The sequence below is a fragment of the Fundulus heteroclitus genome, chromosome 24 (assembly GCF_011125445.2).
Source record: "Fundulus heteroclitus isolate FHET01 chromosome 24, MU-UCD_Fhet_4.1, whole genome shotgun sequence".
NCBI classification, from domain to species: domain Eukaryota; kingdom Metazoa; phylum Chordata; class Actinopteri; order Cyprinodontiformes; family Fundulidae; genus Fundulus; species Fundulus heteroclitus.
In genome coordinates, this window is record NC_046384.1 from 1,663,018 (window position 1) to 1,683,828 (window position 20,811).

Below are 20,811 nucleotides of genomic sequence, written 5' to 3' on the forward strand. Positions count from 1 at the left end.
GGCTGTTGACCATCTCCAGCAGTCAATGAGCGAGAGGTGGGGACACAGAGTATATAGGATTGATTTATATTGAATGTGACAGTGGAGTTAATGTACAGGTGTGAAGAAGATGATGTAATAATGCAAGCTGCTGTCTTTTGAATTAGTTGCAGTTTATGGAGGGGTTTGAAATTGTAAAGGGGAAAGGTGAGTGGACTGTGGACCAGTTTGGATAAAGTGCAAAGGAAGAACTTGCTTGATGCTGTAAATATGAAAGTTAACCAGGATGTGGAAAGTGAAGGAGATTATGCAGAGGGCTGTCCATGATGTTGCAAAGGCTCTGAAGCTGGAAGGTGGAGAGATACAGGAATTGTCAATGGAACTGTCAGATTTGGTTAAAGTGGACTTGTTACAATAAGCAAATGAGGTTACTAAGGTGGCATGACGTCCACGGCCCAGGAATATATGGGCTGACTAGAAAATGTTTTCAGTCAAATTGATTGTTTTTGCTTTAACCCCTGAATATTATGGATTTTTCAAAATTTATATTAATACATGTCTTGTGTCCTTCACATTTGTGAATTAATTTTGTTGTTTGTATTTAAAGAGTATTATTACATCTTGTGCTCAAAGCGGTTAAAGTAAACAATAGTCTAACCTACTGGATCTAGCTAGCTACCTGAAAGAGCACCTGCTAGCTAATCATTATTAATAAAACTTTGATTCATTAATACAACTTTTGAAATTATCCCCCCCTCTGGTTTTTTTGCAAATCGCACACTGTATATATATATATATATATATATATATATATATATATATATATATATATATATATATATATATATATATATATATATATATATATATATGTGTGTGTGTCAGGACTCAGCATGCCACCTTAGTGCTAGGTGTTCCTTGGTTACAGCGGCATAACCCGCACATTAATTGGGTGGACCGTCGGGTAGAGTCCCGGTCCTCTAGTTGCCATGCTGCCTGTTTACAGTCTGCAGTTCCTCCCTGTCAGACCGTTTCGCAGTCCTTCGTTCAGGCGGATCCGGAATTAGTGGAGCTAGTACCCGAGTGCTACCATGACCTAAGACAGGTTTTTTGCAAATCCCAAGCTTGTTCCTTGCCGCCGCACAGGCCTTATGACTGTGCAATCGATCTTCTGCCTGGTGCCCCGTTGCCGGTTAGCCGCCTTTATAATATTTCTATGGCTGAGCGTCAGGCCCTTGAGAAGTACATAAAGGAGTCTTTAGCGGCAGGTCTAATTCGAGCCTCGTCCTCCCCGTTAGGGGCAGGCTTTTTCTTCGTCTCCAAGAAGGACGGTTCACTGCGTCCGTGTATCGATTATCGGGGTTTGAACGCGATAACTGTTAAAAACAAGTACCCCCTTCCACTACTCTCCTCCGCCCTAGAACCAGTCCAGTCAGCTAAGGTCTTTACCAAACTAGATCTCCGTAATGCTTACCACTTGGTGCGGATCCGTCGGGGGGACGAGTGGAAAACAGCCTTCAAGACCCCCCTGGGACACTTCGAGTACCGGGTTATGCCTTTTGGCCTATGCAATGCCCCAGCTGTGTTCCAGGCTCTAGTAAATGACGTCCTCCGTGACTTCCTTAACGTATTTGTCTTCGTTTATCTTGACGACATCCTCATATACTCCCGCAATCACTCAGAACATCAAGACCATGTTCGACAGGTCCTCCAACGCCTGTTAGAGAACAAGCTGTTTGTGAAAGCGGAGAAATGTGAGTTCCGCAAGTCCTCAGTGTCATTTCTCGGGCTCATCCTAGAGGGAGGACAAGTTCGTTCAGACCCGGAGAAGATTAAGGCGGTTCTCGACTGGCCGGTTCCCGAGACCAGGAAACAACTGCAACGTTTCCTTGGTTTCGCTAATTTTTATCGAAGGTTCATTAGGGGATACAGCCAGATCGCCGCTCCTCTCCACGCACTCACATCCACCAAGTCCTCTTTCTCGTGGAGTCCCAAAGCAAACTCTGCGTTCATCGACCTAAAGAAAAGATTCTCCCAAGCGCCCATCCTCATTCACCCCGACCCCAGTAGACAGTTTGTGGTGGAGATTGATGCCTCCGATACAGGACGGAGAAATCCTCTCCCAGAACTCACAGTCAGACCAGAAGCTTCACCCCTGCGCCTTTTTCTCCCGGCGCTTGACCCCTGCCGAACGCAATTACGATGTGGGGGATAGAGAGCTGCTCGCCATCAAGCTCGCCCTGGAGGAGTGGCGACACTGGCTTGAGGGGTCCGAGCAGCCCGTCCTTATCTGGACTGATCACAAGAACTTGGCCTATATCCAGACAGCAAAGAGGCTGAATCCCAGACAGGCCCGCTGGTCCCTTTTCTTCTCTCGTTTTAATTTGTCCATCACGTTTCGCCCCGGGTCTAAGAACCAGAAGCCTGATGCTCTGTCCCGCCTTTACTCTTCCCCTGATTCTGAAGAGAGACCAGCCACCATTCTCCCTTCATCCTGTGTTTTTGGAGCCCTCCAGTGGGAGATTCAGGACTTGATCGCTCAGGCTCTACAGTCAGACCCCGATCCAGGTACAGGACCACCCGGCCGGAACTATGTCCCAGCCTCAGTTCGTTCCCGTGTGCTCCAGTGGGCGCACTCTGAAAGATTCTCTGCCCATCCTGGCGTCTACCGAACCCGCACCCTCATCTCCCGCCATTTCTGGTGGCCCACCTTGTCCCAAGATGTGAAGACTTTTGTTCTCTCCTGTCCCGTGTGTGCTCAGAACAAGCCGTCAAACAGACCACCTGCAGGCCTCCTACAGCCGCTACCCGTCCCCGATCGTCCCTGGTCCCACATCGCCCTGGACTTCGTCACCGGGCTCCCCTCGTCCCAGGGGATGACAACCATCCTCACAGTTGTTGATCGTTTTTCTAAGGCCTGTCACCTCATCGCACTCCGTAAGCTCCCCTCCGCCTTTCTCACGGCCCAGCTCCTGGTTCGACACGTGTTCCGCCTCCACAGAATCCCCCGAGAGATCCTGTCTGACCGTGGTCCCCAGTTCATCTCCAGGGTTTGGAAGGAGTTTGCCGTGGCCCTTGGGGCCCGGTACACTCTAACCTCCGGCTATCACCCAACGGTCAGACAGAGCGGATGAACCAGGAGCTGGAGACCGCCCTCCGTTGCCTAACCTTCCAGAACCCTTCTGAATGGAATAAGTTTCTCCCCTGGGTCGAGTACGCTCACAACAGTCACGTCTCCACAGCTACCGGCCTGTCCCCCTTCGAGATCTCTCTGGGCTATCAGCCCCCTCTGCTTCCAGATGACAACCCACGAGTAACAGTTCCCTCAGTAAAGGACCACATCACCCAGTGCAGGCATTACTGGACTCAGACTATTCAAGCTCTCAAAGACACTGCAGAACAGAATCGACGATTCGCTGATCGAAGACGCACTCCAGCTCCCAGTTACCGTCCCGGTCAGCGAGTTTGGCTCTCCACACGAGACCTACCCTCCCGAGCAGTCTCCAGAAAGTTGTCTCCACGCTTCGCCGGCCCCTTCGAGATCATTTCCATAGTCTGCCCTACAACTGTTCGCCTTCGTCTCCCGTCCCACTCCCGGGTTCATCCCACGTTTCACGTCTCACAAATCAAGCCTGTTCTCACTAGTTCCTTGCTCCGTTACCTCTGCTTCTTCACAGGTGTTCGTGGTTGGACGGTGGGCGGAGTGCGCACACCTGTGGCTCATTCGGCAGCATCTGAGCGTTCTATAAGAACTGCGGCCGAACAGCGAGAGGACGCCAGAGTGTTTTCGTTGCGGTAGGCGTGACAGCCTCGACCTCTAGCCAGCCCTAGTTTCCAGAAACTAATCCTTCGTTTGCTCTCTCAAGGTTTCCCTGTGTCTGTGTGAACCCTGCGTGACTCTTGAGCTCTCCGACTCGATCAGACGTACCTCAGCTCTGGACGCGAGTCACACCAACCCTCTCTTCGGTTCCTCTCGCTGCTCTGGATCCCTGGACTTCCTCGGTGCTGCTCGGACCCCCTCGCCCCGCTCTCCGTCGACCCGAACGCCTGCTCAAGACAACCCAGCTGAGTCCTCCTTACCGTCTCCTCGCTCGGTTATCCAATCCTCGTGGTAAGCTTATGTTTATAGCTTTATCTCCCATTCTTTACCACTGCTAATCACATTCCCCTTACCTCCTAGACTGGTCCGGTCCCTTGGTCCCGGGGTAGTTCGAGCCGTCATCGTTCCCCGTCCCGCAGACTAGCGCTGTGCTCCGTGTGCTCCCGTGTTAAAGAAATAAAACCCTTGAATTCTGACCTGTGTTTCCGAGTGTGTTTTCTGCATGTGGGCCCGACATCTCAAGGCAAACATGACAATATATATATATATATATATATATATATATATATATATATATATATATATATATATATATATATATATATATAATATGTGTGTGTGTATGTGTTATGAATATAAGGATCAATTTGTTAAATCTAAACATTGTTGTCTTCATTATTTCATAAAACCGTGTCACATGTGAACCTTTAGGAACAGACTTTTTGGGTGAGTATTAAAGAGGTAAAATTAATAATATGAAAAAAAAAAAGGTCCTAGGTCAATAAAGTAAAAACAAACAAACAAACAAACACAAAAGTGATAATATTATGAGAAAAACGTCATATTATGAGAATTAAGGGGGAACATTTCCAGAATAATCACAGTTTGCAGAATTATTTCACTCCTGCAGTAATAGGGCCAGGTTAGATTATTTTAAATATTTTTATTCTTTAGGAGAATAAAGTCAGGAGAATGAAGCTAAAGGGATATGAAAATAAACTTGTAATATTACAAATAAAAATACTACGAATACAAAGTATATTCAGAGATTAAAGTCCCTCTGATACTGTTTAAGTGACTGAGTAACTGCAGATTTGCCACATTTAAGATGGCGGATGCCCTGACGCATCGCAGCATAGGCAGAACCCGCCCAATGACGCGTCTACTCTTATGTCTATGCCCGCACTGACGCGGCTCAGGGATTACGTCACACGCAGCGCCGTGCCCTAGTGCCTGTCAATTTAATGGTCCAATGAAGGTAATTTAAAAAACAGGACATTTCCTCACTTTCTAAAAAAAACCTGGGACGCCCGGGACAGGACGTGAAATACGGACGTTTGGTCACCCTAGTTTATCAGTCTGTATTAGTCTGATTTAACTACAACTGATCTGATTCTTTCTCTCATCACAGACTAGTGGGCTGTAGTCTCTCACCGACTGACTGTGAAGTTGTGGCCTCAGCAGTGAAGTCCAACCCCTCCCTGACTGACCTGGAAATAGATGAGATCCATGAATATATGAGAACCTTTGGAGACTCTGAGATGAAGCGTCTCTGTGAGATCCTGGAGACTCCATTCTGTAAAGTAAAGAAGCTGAGGTAGGTTTTATCTTCACTGCTACTTTAAAACTTATTTTAATTAATAATTTTGTTCTGACATTTTTTCTTTACAGACAACCTGCTGTCCAAATGTTTTGACTTGTCAATTATTTATTTTCTTCTTTGATATTTTCAGTATTGAACATTTAACACTTTAAATGCTTTGGACTGAAGACCAAAATTAGGAGAATAAGTCAAATGATGTGAATTATTGATGCAGATGTTTTAATTTGATTTGGGAAAGATTTAGATAACACGATCAGATCATTTAGCTTTATTTTTCATTTCTTTGTCACATCTTTACATGAAACATTAATCTTTGTTCCTCCAGAGTAGTGCCAGGATCACATTCATACACATAAACAGTAAAATAACAATAATAAAACAGCATTATCTAAAAAATGAATGTCTGAGAAGAACAAAGAGAGAAAATGTAAACTAAATCAAAGCGACGGCACCAGCAGGTTGCATGTTCTCCCTGTGCATGCGTGGGTTCTCTCTGGGTACTCCGGCTTCCTCCCACAGTCCTAAAACATGACTGTTAGCTTAACTGGCCTCTCTAAATCCTCCTTAGGTGTGAGTGTGTGTGAATGGTTGGTTGTCCTGTCTGTCTCTGTGTTGTCCTGTGATAGGCTGCTTACCTGTCCAGGTGAAGCCCGCCTCTCAGCCACTGACAGCTGCAGATAGACACCAGCAGCCCTCAGGACCCCAGCAGGGATCAGCCTGGTGGAAAATGGTTGGATGGACGGCACCAGCAGGTTCCAGCAGCTCAGCTTTGTCCTGAAGCTGCTGTTCTGTTGGTGCGGCTCAGAGAGGAACCGTCCTCTTCAGTCTGACAGCTCAATCAGACAGAACCAGAACCAGGAGCCAGCAGTGTGGCTATTAAAACTACAGCACAATATTGAAAAGTAAAAAGCTCTACTGCAGCAGACGCTCTCTGGACTCAGCGCTACCGTTCAGCAACAAGCCAACAAGTTTGAGCACCAAGAAGGAAAGCAAAGAAAAACTGAAGAATCATCATTTCTATTAGTCTGCAGACCATTTCTGCCTGGCAGACCATGATCCAGAGGAACATCTGGCTCCAGCTGTTCTCCTCCATCCTCCTCCTCCCAGGATGTGAAAAAGGAGGTGCTGGGAGCCCCATCAGCCCGGATGCTCTGTTGGCTCCTCACTTTAAATCGGCGCTGGAGAAGATCCAGAAGAACGCCGAGGAGTCAGAGACGCTTCAGGACCTGGTGAGGCCTCGCTCCGGGCCGACGTCCCTCGCTGGTCTGCCGGCTGCTTGGAGCACCGTGGCCAGGAGGTCAGGAGTTCAGGAGCTCCACGCCTCCTGGAGGCTCCCTCTGCTCCTCCATTAGCCTGCTCCTCCATCAGCCTCCTCCTCCATCAGCCTGCTCCTCCATCAGCCTCCTCCATCAGCCTCCTCCTCCTCCATCCGCCTCCTCCATCCGCCTCCTCCTCCTCCCTCTGCTCTCCCCTCTGCTCCTCCATCAGCCTCCTCCTCCATCAGCCTCCTCCATCAGCCTCCTCCATCAGCCTCCTCCTCCCTCTGCTCCTCCATCAGCCTCCTCCTCCTCCATCCGCCTCCTCCATCCGCCTCCTCCTCCTCTTCTTCCTCTGCTCCTCCATCAGCCTCCTCCTCCATCAGCCTCCTCCATCAGCCTCCTCCATCAGCCTCCTCCTCCCTCTGCTCCTCCATCAGCCTCCTCCATCAGCCTCCTCCTCCCTCTGCTCCTCCATCAGCCTCCTCCCTCTCTTCCTCCATCAACCTCCTCCTCCATCAGCCTCCTCCTCCCTCTGCTCCTCCATCAGCCTCCTACTCCTTCAGCCTCCTCCTCCCTCTGCTCCTCCATCACCCTCCTCCTCCCTCAGCCTCCTCCTCCATCAGCATCCTCCTCCATCAGCCTCCTCCATCAGCCTCCTCCATCAACCTCCTCCTCCATCAGCCTCCTCCTCCATCAGCCTCCTCCTCCATCAGCCTCCTCCTCTCCTCCCTCTGCTCCTCCATCAACCTCCTCCATCACCCTCCCTCTGCTCCTCCATCAGACTCCTCCATCAGCCTCCTCCTCCATCAGACTCCTCCTCTCCTCCCTCTGCTCCTCCATCAGCCTCCTCCTCCATCAGCCTCCTCCTCCATCAGCCTCCTCCTAACATCAGCCTCCTCCTCCATCAGGACCCTCCATCAGCCTCCTCCTCCCTCTGCTGCTCCATCAGCCTTCCTCTGCTCCTCCATCAGCCTCCTCCTCCATCAGGACCCTCCATCAGCCTCCTCCTACTTCTGCTCCTCCATCAGCCTCCCTCTGCTCCTCCATCACCCTCCTCCTCCCTCAGCCTCCTCCTCCATCAGCATCCTCCTCCATCAGCCTCCTCCATCAGCATCCTCCTCCATCAGCCTCTTCCTCCATCAGCCTCCTCCTCCATCAGCCTCCTCCATCAGCCTCCTCCTCCATCAGCCTCCTCCTCCATCAGCCTCTTTCTCTCCTCCATCAACCTCCTCCATCACCCTCCCTCTGCTCCTCCATCAGCCTCCTCCTCCATCAGCCTCCGCCTCCATCAGCCTCCTCCTCCTCCTCCTCCCTCTGCTCCTCCCTCTGCCTCCTCCATCACCCTCCTCCCTCAGCCTCCTCCTCCATCAGCCTCCTTTTCTCCTCCCTCTGCTCCTCCATCAGCCTCCTCCATCAGCCTCCTCCTCCATCAGCCTCCTCCTAACATCAGCCGCCTCCTCCATCAGCCGCCTCCTCCATCAGCCTCCTCCATCAGCCTCCTCCTTCAGCCTCCTCCTCCATCAGGACCCTCCATCAGCCTCCTCCTCCCTCTGCTGCTCCATCAGCCTTCCTCTGCTCCTCCATCAGCCTCCTCCTCCATCAGGACCCTCCATCAGCCTCCTCCTACTTCTGCTCCTCCATCAGCCTCCCTCTGCTCCTCCATCACCCTCCTCCTCCCTCAGCCTCCTCCTCCATCAGCATCCTCCTCCATCAGCCTCCTCCATCAGCATCCTCCTCCATCAGCCTCCTCCATCAGCATCCTCCTCCATCAGCCTCCTCCTCCATCAGCCTCCTCCATCAGCCTCCTCCTCCATCAGCCTCCTCCTCCATCAGACTCCTTCTCTCCTCCATCAACCTCCTCCATCACCCTCCCTCTGCTCCTCCATCAGCCTCCTCCTCCATCAGCCTCCGCCTCCATCATCCTCCTCCTCCTCCTCCTCCCTCTGCTCCTCCCTCTGCTCTTCCATCAGCCTCCTCCATCACCCTCCTCCCTCAGCCTCCTCCTCCATCAGCCTCCTTCTCTCCTCCCTCTGCTCCTCCATTAGCCTCCTCCACCAGCCTCCTCCTCCATCAGCCTCCTCCTAACATCAGCCGCCTCCTCCATCAGCCTCCTCCATCAGCCTCCTCCTTCAGCCTCCTCCTCCATCAGGACCCTCCATCAGCCTTCTCCTCCCTCTGCTGCTCCATCAGCCTTCCTCTGCTCCTCCATCAGCCTCCTCCATCAGCCTCCGCCTCCATCAGCCTCCGCCTCCCTCTGCTCCTCCCTCTGCTCCTCCATAAGCCTCCTCCTCCCTCTGCTCCTCCATCAGCCTCCTCCATCAGCCTCCTCCATCACCCTCCTCCCTCAGCCTCCTCCTCCTTCAGCCTCCTCCTCCATCAGCCTCCTCCTCCCTCTGCTCCTCCCTCTGCTCCTTCATCAGCCTCCTCCTCCATCAGGACCCTCCATCAGCCTCCTCCTCCCTCTGCTCCTCCCTCTGCTCCTCCCTCGGCTCCTCCATCAGCCTCCTCCACCAGCCTCCTCCTCCACCAGCCTTCTCCATCAGCCTTCTCCATCAGCCTCCTCCCTCTGCTCCTCCATCAGCCTCCTCCTCCTCCTCTCCTCCCTCTGCTCCTCCATCAGCTTCCTCCTCCATCAGCCTCCTCCACCAGCCTCCTCCTCCACCAGCCTTCTCCATCAGCCTTCTCCATCAGCCTCCTCCCTCTGCTCCTCCATCAGCCTCCTCCTCCTCCTCTCCTCCCTCTGCTCCTCCATCAGCCTCCTCCTCCATCAGCCTCCTCCTCCCTCTGCTCCTCCATCAGCCTCCTCCTCCTGCATCAGCCTCCTCCTCCTCCTCTCCTCCTCACAGACTGATCAGCAGAGGCTCCACGCTGCACCTCCTCTCTCCTCCTCCACGGTTCAGAGGAGTCATGGAGACGGTTCTAGCGTCTCCAGAGCAGAGCGCTGCACCTCCTCTCTCCTCCACGGTTCAGAGGAGTCATGGAGACGGTTCTAGCTTCTCCAGAGCAGAGTGCTGCACCTCCCCTCTCCTCCACGGTTCAGAGGAGTCATGGAGACGGTTCTAGAATCTCCAGAGCAGAGCGCTGCACCTCCTCTCTCCTCCACGGTTCAGAGGAGTCATGGAGATGGTTCTAGCGTCTCCAGAGCAGAGCGCTGCACCTCCTCTCTCCTCCACGGTTCAGAGGAGTCATAGAGATGGTTCTAGCGTCTCCAGAGCAGAGCGCTGCACCTCCTCTCTCCTCCACGGTTCAAAGGAGTCATGGAGACGGTTCTAGCGTCTCCAGAGCAGAGCGCTACACCTCCTCTCTCCTCCTCCACGGTTCAGAGGAGTCATGGAGACGGTTCTAGCGTCTCCAGAGCAGAGCGCTGCACCTCCTCTCCCCTCCTCCATGGTTCAGAGGAGTCATGGAGACGGTTCTAGCGTCTCCAGAGCAGAGCACTGCAACTTCTCTCTCCTCCTCCACGGTTCTGAGGAGTCATGGAGACTGTTCTAGCGTCTCCAGAGCAGAGCGCTGCACCTCCTCTCTCCTCCTCCATGGTTCAGAGGAGTCATGGAGACGGTTCTAGCGTCTCCAGAGCAGAGCGCTGCACCTCCTCTCTCCTCCTCCACAGTTCAGAGGAGTCATGGAGACGGTTCTAGAGTCTCCAGAGCAGAGCGCTGCACCTCCTCTCTCCTCCACGGTTCAGAGGAGTCATGGAGACGGTTCTGGCATCTCCAGAGCAGAGCGCTGCACCTCCTCTCTCCTCCACGGTTCAGAGGAGTCATGGAGACGGTTCTAGCTTCTCCAGAGCAGAGCGCTGCACCTCCTCTCTCCTCCACGGTTCAGAGGAGTCATGGAGGCGGTTCTAGCGTCTCCAGAGCGGAGCGCTGCACCTCCTCTCTCCTCCTCCACGGTTCAGAGGAGTCATGGAGACGGTTCTAGCGTCTCCAGAGCAGAGCGCTGCACCTCCTCTCTCCTCCTCCACGGTTCAGAGGAGTCATGGAGACGGTTCTAGCGTCTCCAGAGCAGAGCGCTGCACCTCCTCTCTCCTCCACGGTTCGGAGGAGTCATGGAGACGGTTCTAGCGTCTCCAGAGCAGAACGCTGCACCTCCTCTCTCCTCCACGGTTTAGAGGAGTCATGGAGAGGGTTCTAGCGTCTCCAGAGTAGAGCGCTGCACCTCCTCTCTCCTCCACGGTTCAGAGGAGTCATGGAGACGGTTCTAGCGTCTCCAGAGCAGAACGCTGCACCTCCTCTCTCCTCCTCCACGGTTCAGAGGAGTCATGGAGGCGGTTCTAGCGTCTCCAGAGCAGAGCGCTGCACCTCCTCCCTCCTCCACGGTTCAGAGGAGTCATGGAGACAGTTCTAGCTTCTCCAGAGCAGAGCGCTGCACCTCCTCTCTCCTCCACGGTTCAGAGGAGTCATGGAGACGGTTCTAGCGTCTCCAGAGCAGAGCGCTGCACCTCCTCTCTCCTCCACGGTTCAGAGGAGTCATGGAGATGGTTCTAGCGTCTCCAGAGCAGAGCGCTGCACCTCCTCTCTCCTCCACGGTTCAGAGGAGTCATGGAGACGGTTCTAGCATCTCCAGAGCAGAGCCCTGCACCTCCTCTCTCCTCCACGGTTCAGAGGAGTCATGGAGACGGTTCTAGCGTCTCCAGAGCAGAGCGCTGCACCTCCTCTCTCCTCCACGGTTCAGAGGAGTCATGGAGACGGTTCTAGCGTCTCCAGAGCGGAGCGCTGCACCTCCTCTCTCCTCCTCCACGGTTCAGAGGAGTCATGGAGACGGTTCTAGCGTCTCCAGAGCAGAGCGCTGCACCTCCTCTCTCCTCCACGGTTCGGAGGAGTCATGGAGACGGTTCTAGCGTCTCCAGAGCAGAACGCTGCACCTCCTCTCTCCTCCACGGTTTAGAGGAGTCATGGAGAGGGTTCTAGCGTCTCCAGAGTAGAGCACTGCAACTTCTCTCTCCTCCTCCACGGTTCAGAGGAGTCATGGAGACGGTTCTAGCCTCTCCAGAGCAGAGCGCTGCACCTCCTCTCTCCTCCTCTACGGTTCAGAGGAGTCATGGAGACGGTTCTAGCGTCTCCAGAGCATAGCGCTGCACCTTCTCTCTCCTCCTCCACGGTTCAGAGGAGTCATGGAGACGGTTCTAGCCTCTCCAGAGCAGAGCGCTGCACCTCCTCTCTCCTCCTCTACGGTTCAGAGGAGTCATGGAGACGGTTCTAGCGTCTCCAGAGCAGAGCGCTGCACCTCCTCTCTCCTCCTCCACGGTTCAGAGGAGTCATGGAGGCGGTTCTAGCGTCTCCAGAGCATAGCGCTGCACCTTCTCTCTCCTCCTCCACGGTTCAGAGGAGTCATGGAGACGGTTCTAGCCTCTCCAGAGCAGAGCGCTGCACCTCCTCTCCTCCTCCACGTTCAGAGGAGTCATGGAGACGGTTCTAGCGTCTCCAGAGCAGAGCGCTGCACCTCCTCTCTCCTCCTCCACGGTTCAGAGGAGTCATGGAGACGGTTCTAGCATCTCCAGAGCAGAGCGCTGCACCTCCTCTCTCCTCCTCCATGGTTCAGAGGAGTCATGGAGACGGTTCTAGCATCTCCAGAGCAGAGCGCTGCACCTCCTCTCTCCTCCTCCATGGTTCAGAGGAGTCATGGAGACGGTTCTAGCTTCTCCAGAGCAGAGCGCTGCTCTCCTGTCAGAACTGCAGGAACTTCTGGATAAAGACGTCATTTCCAGGGTTCTCCACGGGGTTCTATTGCCTTTATTTACTGGTTCTGATCACAGAGAGACGGTTCCACATGCTGACAGTCAGACAGCTGCTGGAGAACGTTCTCCAGAACCACTGGTTCTCCTCCATAGATCTGAAGGACTACTTCCATGTTCCATCATCCCCAAACACAGGAAGTATCTGCGCTTCTCCTTCCAGGGGATTCCCTGTCACTACAACCTGCCGTTGGGTTCCTCTCTGGTTCCACGCACGTTCTCCAGATGCCGCTGCGCTCTGCAGGGATGAGAATCCTCTTTTATGTGGACCACCTGCTCTTGCTGGCTCGGTCCAGAGAGGAAGCGGCGGTGCAGACCAGAGCTCTGGCTCCACAGCTGACAGAACTGGGTTCTCCATAAAGTGCTAAAAGGTTGTGTTCTGCGTCCCAGCTGCTAGGAGCTAAACTGGGCCACCATGAGAGCCCAGAGCAGACGCTGTCAGCGCTGCTCCGCCGGGTCACACCTCCACACAGTGACAGCTCTGTCCGTCATGCGGCTGCTGGGGATGACGTCAGCGGCCCACCTGCTGCTTCCGCTGGCTCTGCTTCATAGGAGGCGCCTGCCTGCAGAGATGCTTCACCCGCCTGCGCAGAGACCCTGTGGCCAGAAGAGGCAGAGGATGACTGCAGTCCCTCCGTCAGTGGGAGCCCACCTGGCCCACTGGGGAAACCCCCCCACTGTGTCAGAGGGAGTTGCCCTCAGCAGACCAGAGTCACACGTCCCGGTGTTCACAGACGCTGTCAGGCTGGGAGGAAGGTGTCTGTCCCAGGTAGTGGCAGAGAAGTGGCCACACCACATGTCTCTCCACATAAAGGTGCTGAAGCTGACTCAGCATTTTGCTCCTCTGCTGCGGGACCAGCAGCTTCTGATCCACAGCCACAACAGGCTCACAGCAGCGGCATAAAGCGCCAAGGCTGCTGCTTTAGCTTGAAGATGAATCCAGAACAATGTGAGCTGAAACTCTGTTAAATGATCCATGTTTAGAACATTGTGGCTCTGAGAACCACTGTTCTAGCAGAACCCTGAGCCAGACTAGAAGACAGCAGCATTTTAAACAGACGCCAGAGCCATCAGACTTAAATATCCAGCAGCAGCAAGTGATCATGGATGGATTTATGTTCAAGGAGAGTTTATTGTTGGCTGCTAATCTCCAAGCTCTAGTGCCCCCCCCCCCCCCCCCAACCCTAAGGCCAGAACATCTTCATCAGCAGCCGCCACTGCTGAGAACCACACCTTGATCTGGACCTTCACACGTCATGATAACATGTTCTGGTTCTGCTGGCTTTAACTCTTTAAATCAGTTCTACTGGATCACATATCAGACATCAGTTCATCATGTTTCTGGCACTTTTACATTCAGGGACATTCATTTTCTACATTTGATCATTTATTTGTTCATGTTTCAGTTTTAACCTGCATCCTGGTGGCTTCAGCTCACATCTTTCATTCTTTATTCAGATTGGGGTACTGCAGTTTGTCAGAGATCAGCTGTAAACATCTGGTCTCTGCCCTGAAGTCCAACCCGTCCCATCTGACAGAACTGGACCTGAGCGTCAAAGACCTGAAAGATTGTGGAGTGAAGGAGCTCTGTGGTTTCCTCCAGACTCCCCTCTGCAAACTACAGACACTGAGGTCAGACTTCATGTTTTAGTTCTGATATCTGTGATGTGAAAGTTGTGTTGACACTAAACTGCAGACATCTGGCTGATGTTCTACTGATCCACACTGAGGATCTTCATGGTAAAGTCTGCTTTCTTCTTCTCTGCTTTGCTCCACTTAAAGTTTCTTTCTTTTTCTAACTTCCTGTCAGCATTTATTCAATAATCAGCAGAAAACATGAAACAATGAGCTGAATTTCAGTTTAGAGTTGCAGCTTTTATCCAGAACTGAGGAAGAGGAAGAGAGAAGAAATAAAATGCTGATGTTTCATTTATTTGAAGGTTTTTAATCTCTTTAAACCTTCATCAGGTCAGTTTTTTCTCCATTTTCTACAGGATGATGTTAAAATAATTGAATAAGTGGATGTAATTGAGCTGAAAAGCAAAGTTCAGATCTTGTATTGTAATAACTCTTTGCTGAGTTTGTTCCTGGACTTGGAGCCAGTTTTTAATGTTGTCTCTCTGTGTAACTGAGTCTGAGCCCTGATCTCAGGTCAGAAACGGACAGCATTGGGACCCCCAGTGTGTAGAAATGCCCCTCATGTGAAGCGGCTCAGAGGGGATTCAAGCCAGTTTAGAAAAGTCAATTTCAGCTCCTGGAATCTGTGTGACAGGAACAAATCTATAATCCCTGATTGATGCTTCAGCACTTTTAGAAGCTCTGCAAGGATTTTACTGACTAAAACACTCAGACACAACATGTCACAGTAGCAGGTTCTGCTTCTGGGAGCTTCAGCTCCTAAAGTCAGTTTACATGAAATATTCTCCATCACATCATGTTTTTATGGCTGTGGAATCAGTAAAATAGTTCATTTATCTGCATTAATCTCCATTTGTTCATAGTTGCTCCACTAAAATCTTTCTTATCAACAGCCGACATCTTGTATAAACTCTTATTTTTCCTCTTACTGTAGAGTGTGGATGTTGGGCTTCACCTTGTGGATGAAATTATGTGTAAAGGCCAGTTTAAGTAGCAGCTTGAGGGCTGCGTAGATGGAGCTCAGAATAATACGTGTGCCCACATCGCCATCTTACCGGGGATCAAATGAAGGAGTATGGTAAACTCAATAAGCTAAACACAAAGGCAGAAAATCAAGACAACAAACAGAATGGTCTGTTTCTGAGGCTGAAGGAGAAACAGTTGTGATGACAGAGTTTAAAATAGTCTTAAACGGTCAAAGAGGGTGTGTCCTTTGGTAAGTGGAATCTGATCAAACTTACTAAAGAAATCAACTCACTGGTTGGAAAAGTGAGAAATGTTAAAGTGTTGAGGGATGGATCTTTGCTGATCATTTGTAATGATGTTAAACAAAAAGAAAGGGCTCTGGATATAAAAAGTCCTAGGTGAGAATGTGAGGGGAGAATGTTAGATAACAGGAAATATGTGTGCGGTTTTATTTCAGGTTATTTCTCCTGATGTTGATGACATTAAATCTAATTTATCAGGAGGGAAAGTAGTTGAAGTCAAACGGCTGAAAAGAAACAAAAATGGAGAAAGGAGTGAAACAGAAGTGTGGGAGATGTGCTGGGGATGATGACTATGGAAATGTGAGGAAGGGGCTCCTTTGAGATGTTGTAATGGTGGAGGTGGACATAGTTCAGGTTTCAGGGGATGTGTAGCTAGTAAAAGAGCTGTGGAAGTACAGAAAGTTAAAATCACTGCTGGGATCACTGATGCAGAAGCAGCTAAAAAAGTGCCTGTTCCACCAATAAATGCCCATAAGCCATCTTAAATCTTAAATCAAAGTCTGCTAACATCTTCTCTGGGTTTCCTACCTTCACATTCCTCTCTCCAATCATCACCAGGGTGACGTGTTCCACAGATTATTGTGACCAGGTGAGCAGCAATCACTTTAATTGCTGCAATCAGTCAAACACACTCGTGCGTAATGCTGCTGGCTGGATGCATTGGCACTGCTGGAAGACCGTGCAGATGGAGAATTGAGGAAACGCTTTCAGGGATCAAAGATTTCCTGGCCAATAATGAGGACTGGCCAATATCCTGCTTCTGACTCCCAGCATGCATTGTGCTGTTCCCCACAGGGGAAAGTGGCTCCACCTCCCTGTGAGGAGGTGAAAGGCAGCTCTCCACCCCCCAGAGAGCAGAGAAGGAGGCTTTCTGCTCACACCCAGGCAGTGCTCACCTTTTTAGGGGGGGACCTCTCTCCTCTGAATGTGGATCTGAACCCACAGCCACAGGGGAATTTCACCACAGAGCACAGCGTGGTTTACTTTTTAACAACTTATTTTAACAGCTTATTAACAACTTGTTTTAATGTGGACAACATCTGAGCTTCTACCTCTGATTTCCACATTTAATAAACGCCTCTCTGGGAAATTTTCCCAACGTTTCTTTGCTTTTTCTCCGTGGCTGCCACCTCACCATGATGAAAAAATTATCCGCTGACACATTTTCTACACATTAACATTCATGAGGTGCTTTGCATCGAGCGTTTCTGCTTGAATCTGGGCGTGTAGAGGGCAGAACCTGAGCCAGAACCTGGTACCAAATGTATCGCTACACCTGGGATCTAGAAAGGAAAATGGCTGCTGCTGTGCCTGAGCATGGTTTGATTCATCTGAATATTTTTACCATACTCCATTTTCTTTTTCTTGGCGTTGACTTTTAGTACGGATTCCACACAAAGTTTCTAAATAAGAGCCAGGACTGTAAAAACTGCTAAACAAGTTTTAACTGTTGAAAGTTCTGATATTGTTGATTGTTGAAGAGCTGAAGTCAGCAGGTCTTTATTGAAGCAGCAGCTTGTTGTCATTAATATTAATGAGAGTTCTTTAACTGGTTCTGTTGGACTGTTAGAACCTGCATCCTGGTGGCTTCAGCTCACATCTTTCATTCTTTATCCAGATTGAGGAAGTGCAGTTTGTCAAAGATCAGCTGTGATCATCTGGTAACGGCGCTGAAGTCCAACCCGTCCCATCTGACAGAACTGGACCTGTTCAACAACAACCTGAAGAAGTCAGATGTTCAGCAGCTGCAGGATCTTGTAAAGAGTCCAGACTACAAACTAGAAACTCTGTAAGTAGATGGTTGGAGTGAGTCCAGCTGCTGTCAGCAGAACTGTTCTGAACCCAGTTGGTACCAAAGCAAAGATCCAGTGTTTCCAGTAAAGCTGCAGCTTCTCAGTGGGAGGAGAATGGTGACAGGCTTCCTGATTGGACACAAAGACAACAATGAGCCAATCAGAGGAGCCAGCAGCTTGTTGTCTTCCTGTCTTTGTGTCCATGTGAAGATGACTGTTGTTGTTGTGTTCATGTCTTCCAGCTGACAGCCTTCCACCATGTCTAGAGACAGTGGTCCTCATTCATCAAGCTGTGGAGCATCAGATCTGATCTCACACTCTTTGTTCTCTCATTTCAACAGCAAACAGCTGATCAGTTTCATCTTAGTCACAGCTCTGAGATCAGTCTGACTGCAGCCTGCAAATCACTGATTTCACAGCCCATCATTACATTTAGTCACCATGTGGTCTTTCTACAGAGCACAAGCTCTGCTGAAGTCCACTCAGCACATCTGGACATGTGTCCTTCTCTCACTAGTTTCATCCAGATGTGTTCAGGGACAGCCTCCATGTTTCTTAGTCAGCTGATGTTTCAGGAACAGATGTTCATGTTCAGCTTCCAGAGGCTGAAACACTCACTGATCTCCTCTGTTGCTCCTTCTTCTCTCTGCAGGGAGTGGAGGAGGTTCTGATGATCTTAGTGGAGGAGAGAAGCTGAGCTGTCCTGATGATCCAGAGGTTGAAGCTGCAGCAGTTTGACTTTAAAGAGACTCTGACTGGATCCTGATGATGAACTCTGACCATAGAGATGTTGATCCTGTTTATCTGATCATGTCTGTCATTTAGTGTCTGATATTGTTTGTCTCTGTGGACCAATGAGGATGAAATGAAAACTAAGCTGCATTTAGTGGCTCCATGTAATTTTGATCTGAATCTGATGAAACTGCAAAGTTGATCTTTTTTCTCTCTGCTTCATTTTCAGCCTGTAAGCCAGAAATCTGAAATAAAGCTCAACTCTAAAGTTTTCAGGCTGCATGTTTGCTTCATTGTGATGCAGTTTCTGCAGGTTTTTCAGCATATTTTAGATGTTTTCTGCAAATGTTTGGGCAGCTCTGCTCCTTTTATCTGTTGCTGCAAACAGCTCAGTGAGTAAATGATGGTTTCTTCAATCAGAGGATGAAGCTTTTCTTCAGGATTTTACATCAAATCTGTTTATTTCCTTCTTTCTGAAGGTAAAATCTAAGAGTGAGTAAAGATAAAGTTTGATCTGCTCCAGCTTCTCCTTTGGTGAGCATGGAAACACTTTCTGCAGCAGCTCAGAGACTTTCAGATCTTCTCTGGAGGATTTTCTCTGTTCTTCCTGCAGAACGGTTCTGGTTCTGTTGGATCTGAGGCTCATCATGCAGCTCTGCTCTGCTGAGGTCAGAACATAGATTTTAATCCTTTTTAGGGACTGTGGGGGTAAAACCTTCACCTGCAGCTCCTCATCAAGTCCACTGTGGACGTTGGAGAAGGAAAAGAGGTTTTCTCTTTTCATCAGAAATTCAAACATGAATCATTTCCTTTTTTCTCGTTTCCTGGACATTTCAGACGGACCAAAACCAGAACCAGAATCTACAGAACCTGGATCCTCAGATCGTCTCCCTGTTACATAAATAACTTTAGAACCTGAGAAAGACGACATCTGGCATCCAAGCAGACATGCAGAAAGATAGAAAATCATTTTAGATGTGTTGAATTTTAAAGTTAAAGTTGGGTTAAAATGATGAATTATTAAAATGATTCATGCATCAAACAGGGATTACTAGATTTAGTCAGAACTGAGTTTAAAATCAGAAGTTTAACAAGTTATCTGGATCCTTTGGTTCAGTTTCTAGCTTTAAAACATCCATTAGAACCAAAGATCAGCAGGTGGTGTCTCACTTGATTCCCACTAAAAATCCCTGAGTGGAAATGAAAAGCTGGACTGTCAGTGTGGTTCAGTCAGAGCAGCTTTAGAGACCATTCCTCTGATGGAAGCGTGGGAACCTTAGAGGAACATTTCTCTGTTCATTTGTTCTGAAACATTTGTTCTCTGGATGTTTCCTCTGGTTTCCAGCCTTCATTCTGTCTCCATCAGGATAGGAGACCAGCAGGTGGCGCTGCTGAGCAGCTTCAGCTTTCTATGGAGCCACATTAGCAGAACCTTAAATGGATCCAAACTGTTAGGCCAGATCCAGGCAGCCTTCGTGTTCTCCACATGATCTGGGATGAAGAGAAAAGCTCGGAGCACATTGTTGGAAACTGTGGCACAAAGAATGGAGTGAATCATTTCTTCATGTGCAGCTATGTACCTAGGATGAAACATCTGCTACAATTTGGCTAAATAGTTTTAGTCCCAGCAAATAAAAATAAGCTGAGCCAGCAGTTTATGTCCGTAAACATGAAATGCTGCTACAGCCATGGAGAAACCTTTAGGAAGAGCTTCTCTGGTTTTCTAATCAACACAATACAGTGAGTTATTAATATGAACAGAAATATTGAGTCAAACATTCAGGAAGATGCTCACATGCATCTGTGAGAAAAGTTCCCACGCAGCGTCGTCTATGAAATGCAGATGAATGTTTTTGTCCTGACATCTTTTCAGCAGCTCACTGATGACACATTCTGGATCTGCAAGCCTGTTTCAAGAAGAAAAAACTGATAAATACATGAGAAAATATGAAAATAACAGAGAATTCAGCATTTCTGGACAGCATCTGAGGGTTTTCCATCTTTAACCACAGGTAATGACTTCTGCTCAGATTAATGAACGCACCTTTCTCCACCAGTTCAACAACATTAACGGTATTTCATGGCAGCAGCAGCTCCAGATCCACCAGTTACGTCACGTTTGCTTTGCTGGTTCTGGATCAGAGTAAATCTGCAGCTTTGAAGTTGCTACAGTCCTGATCAATGGAGAAAACAGAGGTCGTCAGTCAAGCTATTAGAACTGGAACAAAATGCAGATTATGTCAAAGAAACTCAGGATCCCAACACTGAACATCTTTGAATGCAGAAATCAGTTTGTTCTCTATCAGAAACATCATTTAGAGGCAATGAGGACTAATGACAGCAGAAATATGACAATATTTTCTCCCTTCAGTTGGTTTGGAGCCATCAGGATGTGACAGCAGATCTTCTTCTCCATCTTCATCATCCTCACAAACATGCTGCTACCATCAAGGCCTCTGTCCCACTTCTTCAAGTCTGCAACTATGTGGCCTATGAACTGATGTGGGAAGTGACTATGAAGCTGTGAACTATTACCAAGTCCACATCTGCTCAGAATCTTCCCTTCTTTCCTTCTGAGGCAAAGCAGCAGCTGCGCTGATCTTTGTTCAGCTCCAGGCTGTCAGGCAGCAGTTTGTGGATGAAGAGCTGATGAAGACGCTGGTTGGACTTTGGAGACCAGAGGAGCTCTTTAGTCCACGGAGGCTGTTGGTCTGACATGAGGACCGTCACTGATCCACCAACCGCTAGAATAAGGAGAAAAATGCCTTTTCACTGCCTTTGTTCATTGGATTTGGCAGCTGCAATATTTTCTGATTAAACTCAGAAAATTACAAATAAAATGAAGAGTTTTTCTTCTGCTTTGTTGAAATGTTGTTGAACAGTTTGTGTTAAACTTCTGTTGACAAAACAGTTGTTTTCTTTTATTTTTATAATACCAAATAATGCGCCCTTCTGCAGCTCAGTGGCAGACGGCCTCCAGCCAGA

General features: G+C 49.6%; 2 protein-coding genes across 2 annotated transcripts in view; both read left to right on the top strand.

Annotated features, from left to right (window-relative positions):
* The window catches only part of LOC118557845 (NACHT, LRR and PYD domains-containing protein 12-like), a 44,964-nt gene extending 27,837 nt beyond the window's left edge, over positions 1-17,127 (top strand). The window contains exons 5-7 of the mRNA XM_036128301.1: positions 5,211-5,396; positions 13,854-14,027; positions 16,920-17,127. Of these exons, the coding sequence (XP_035984194.1) occupies positions 5,211-5,396; positions 13,854-14,027; positions 16,920-17,094 (535 nt within the window). The 3' untranslated portion in view covers positions 17,095-17,127. The remainder of the gene's footprint in view (positions 1-5,210; positions 5,397-13,853; positions 14,028-16,919) is intronic.
* LOC118557842 (NLR family CARD domain-containing protein 3-like) overlaps positions 1-17,856 on the top strand; it is a 128,769-nt gene extending 110,913 nt beyond the window's left edge. Inside the window, exon 10 of the mRNA XM_036128297.1 lies at positions 17,747-17,856. Within this exon, the coding sequence (XP_035984190.1) occupies positions 17,747-17,765 (19 nt within the window). The 3' untranslated portion in view covers positions 17,766-17,856. The remainder of the gene's footprint in view (positions 1-17,746) is intronic.
* Positions 17,857-20,811: the final 2,955 nt, after the last annotated feature.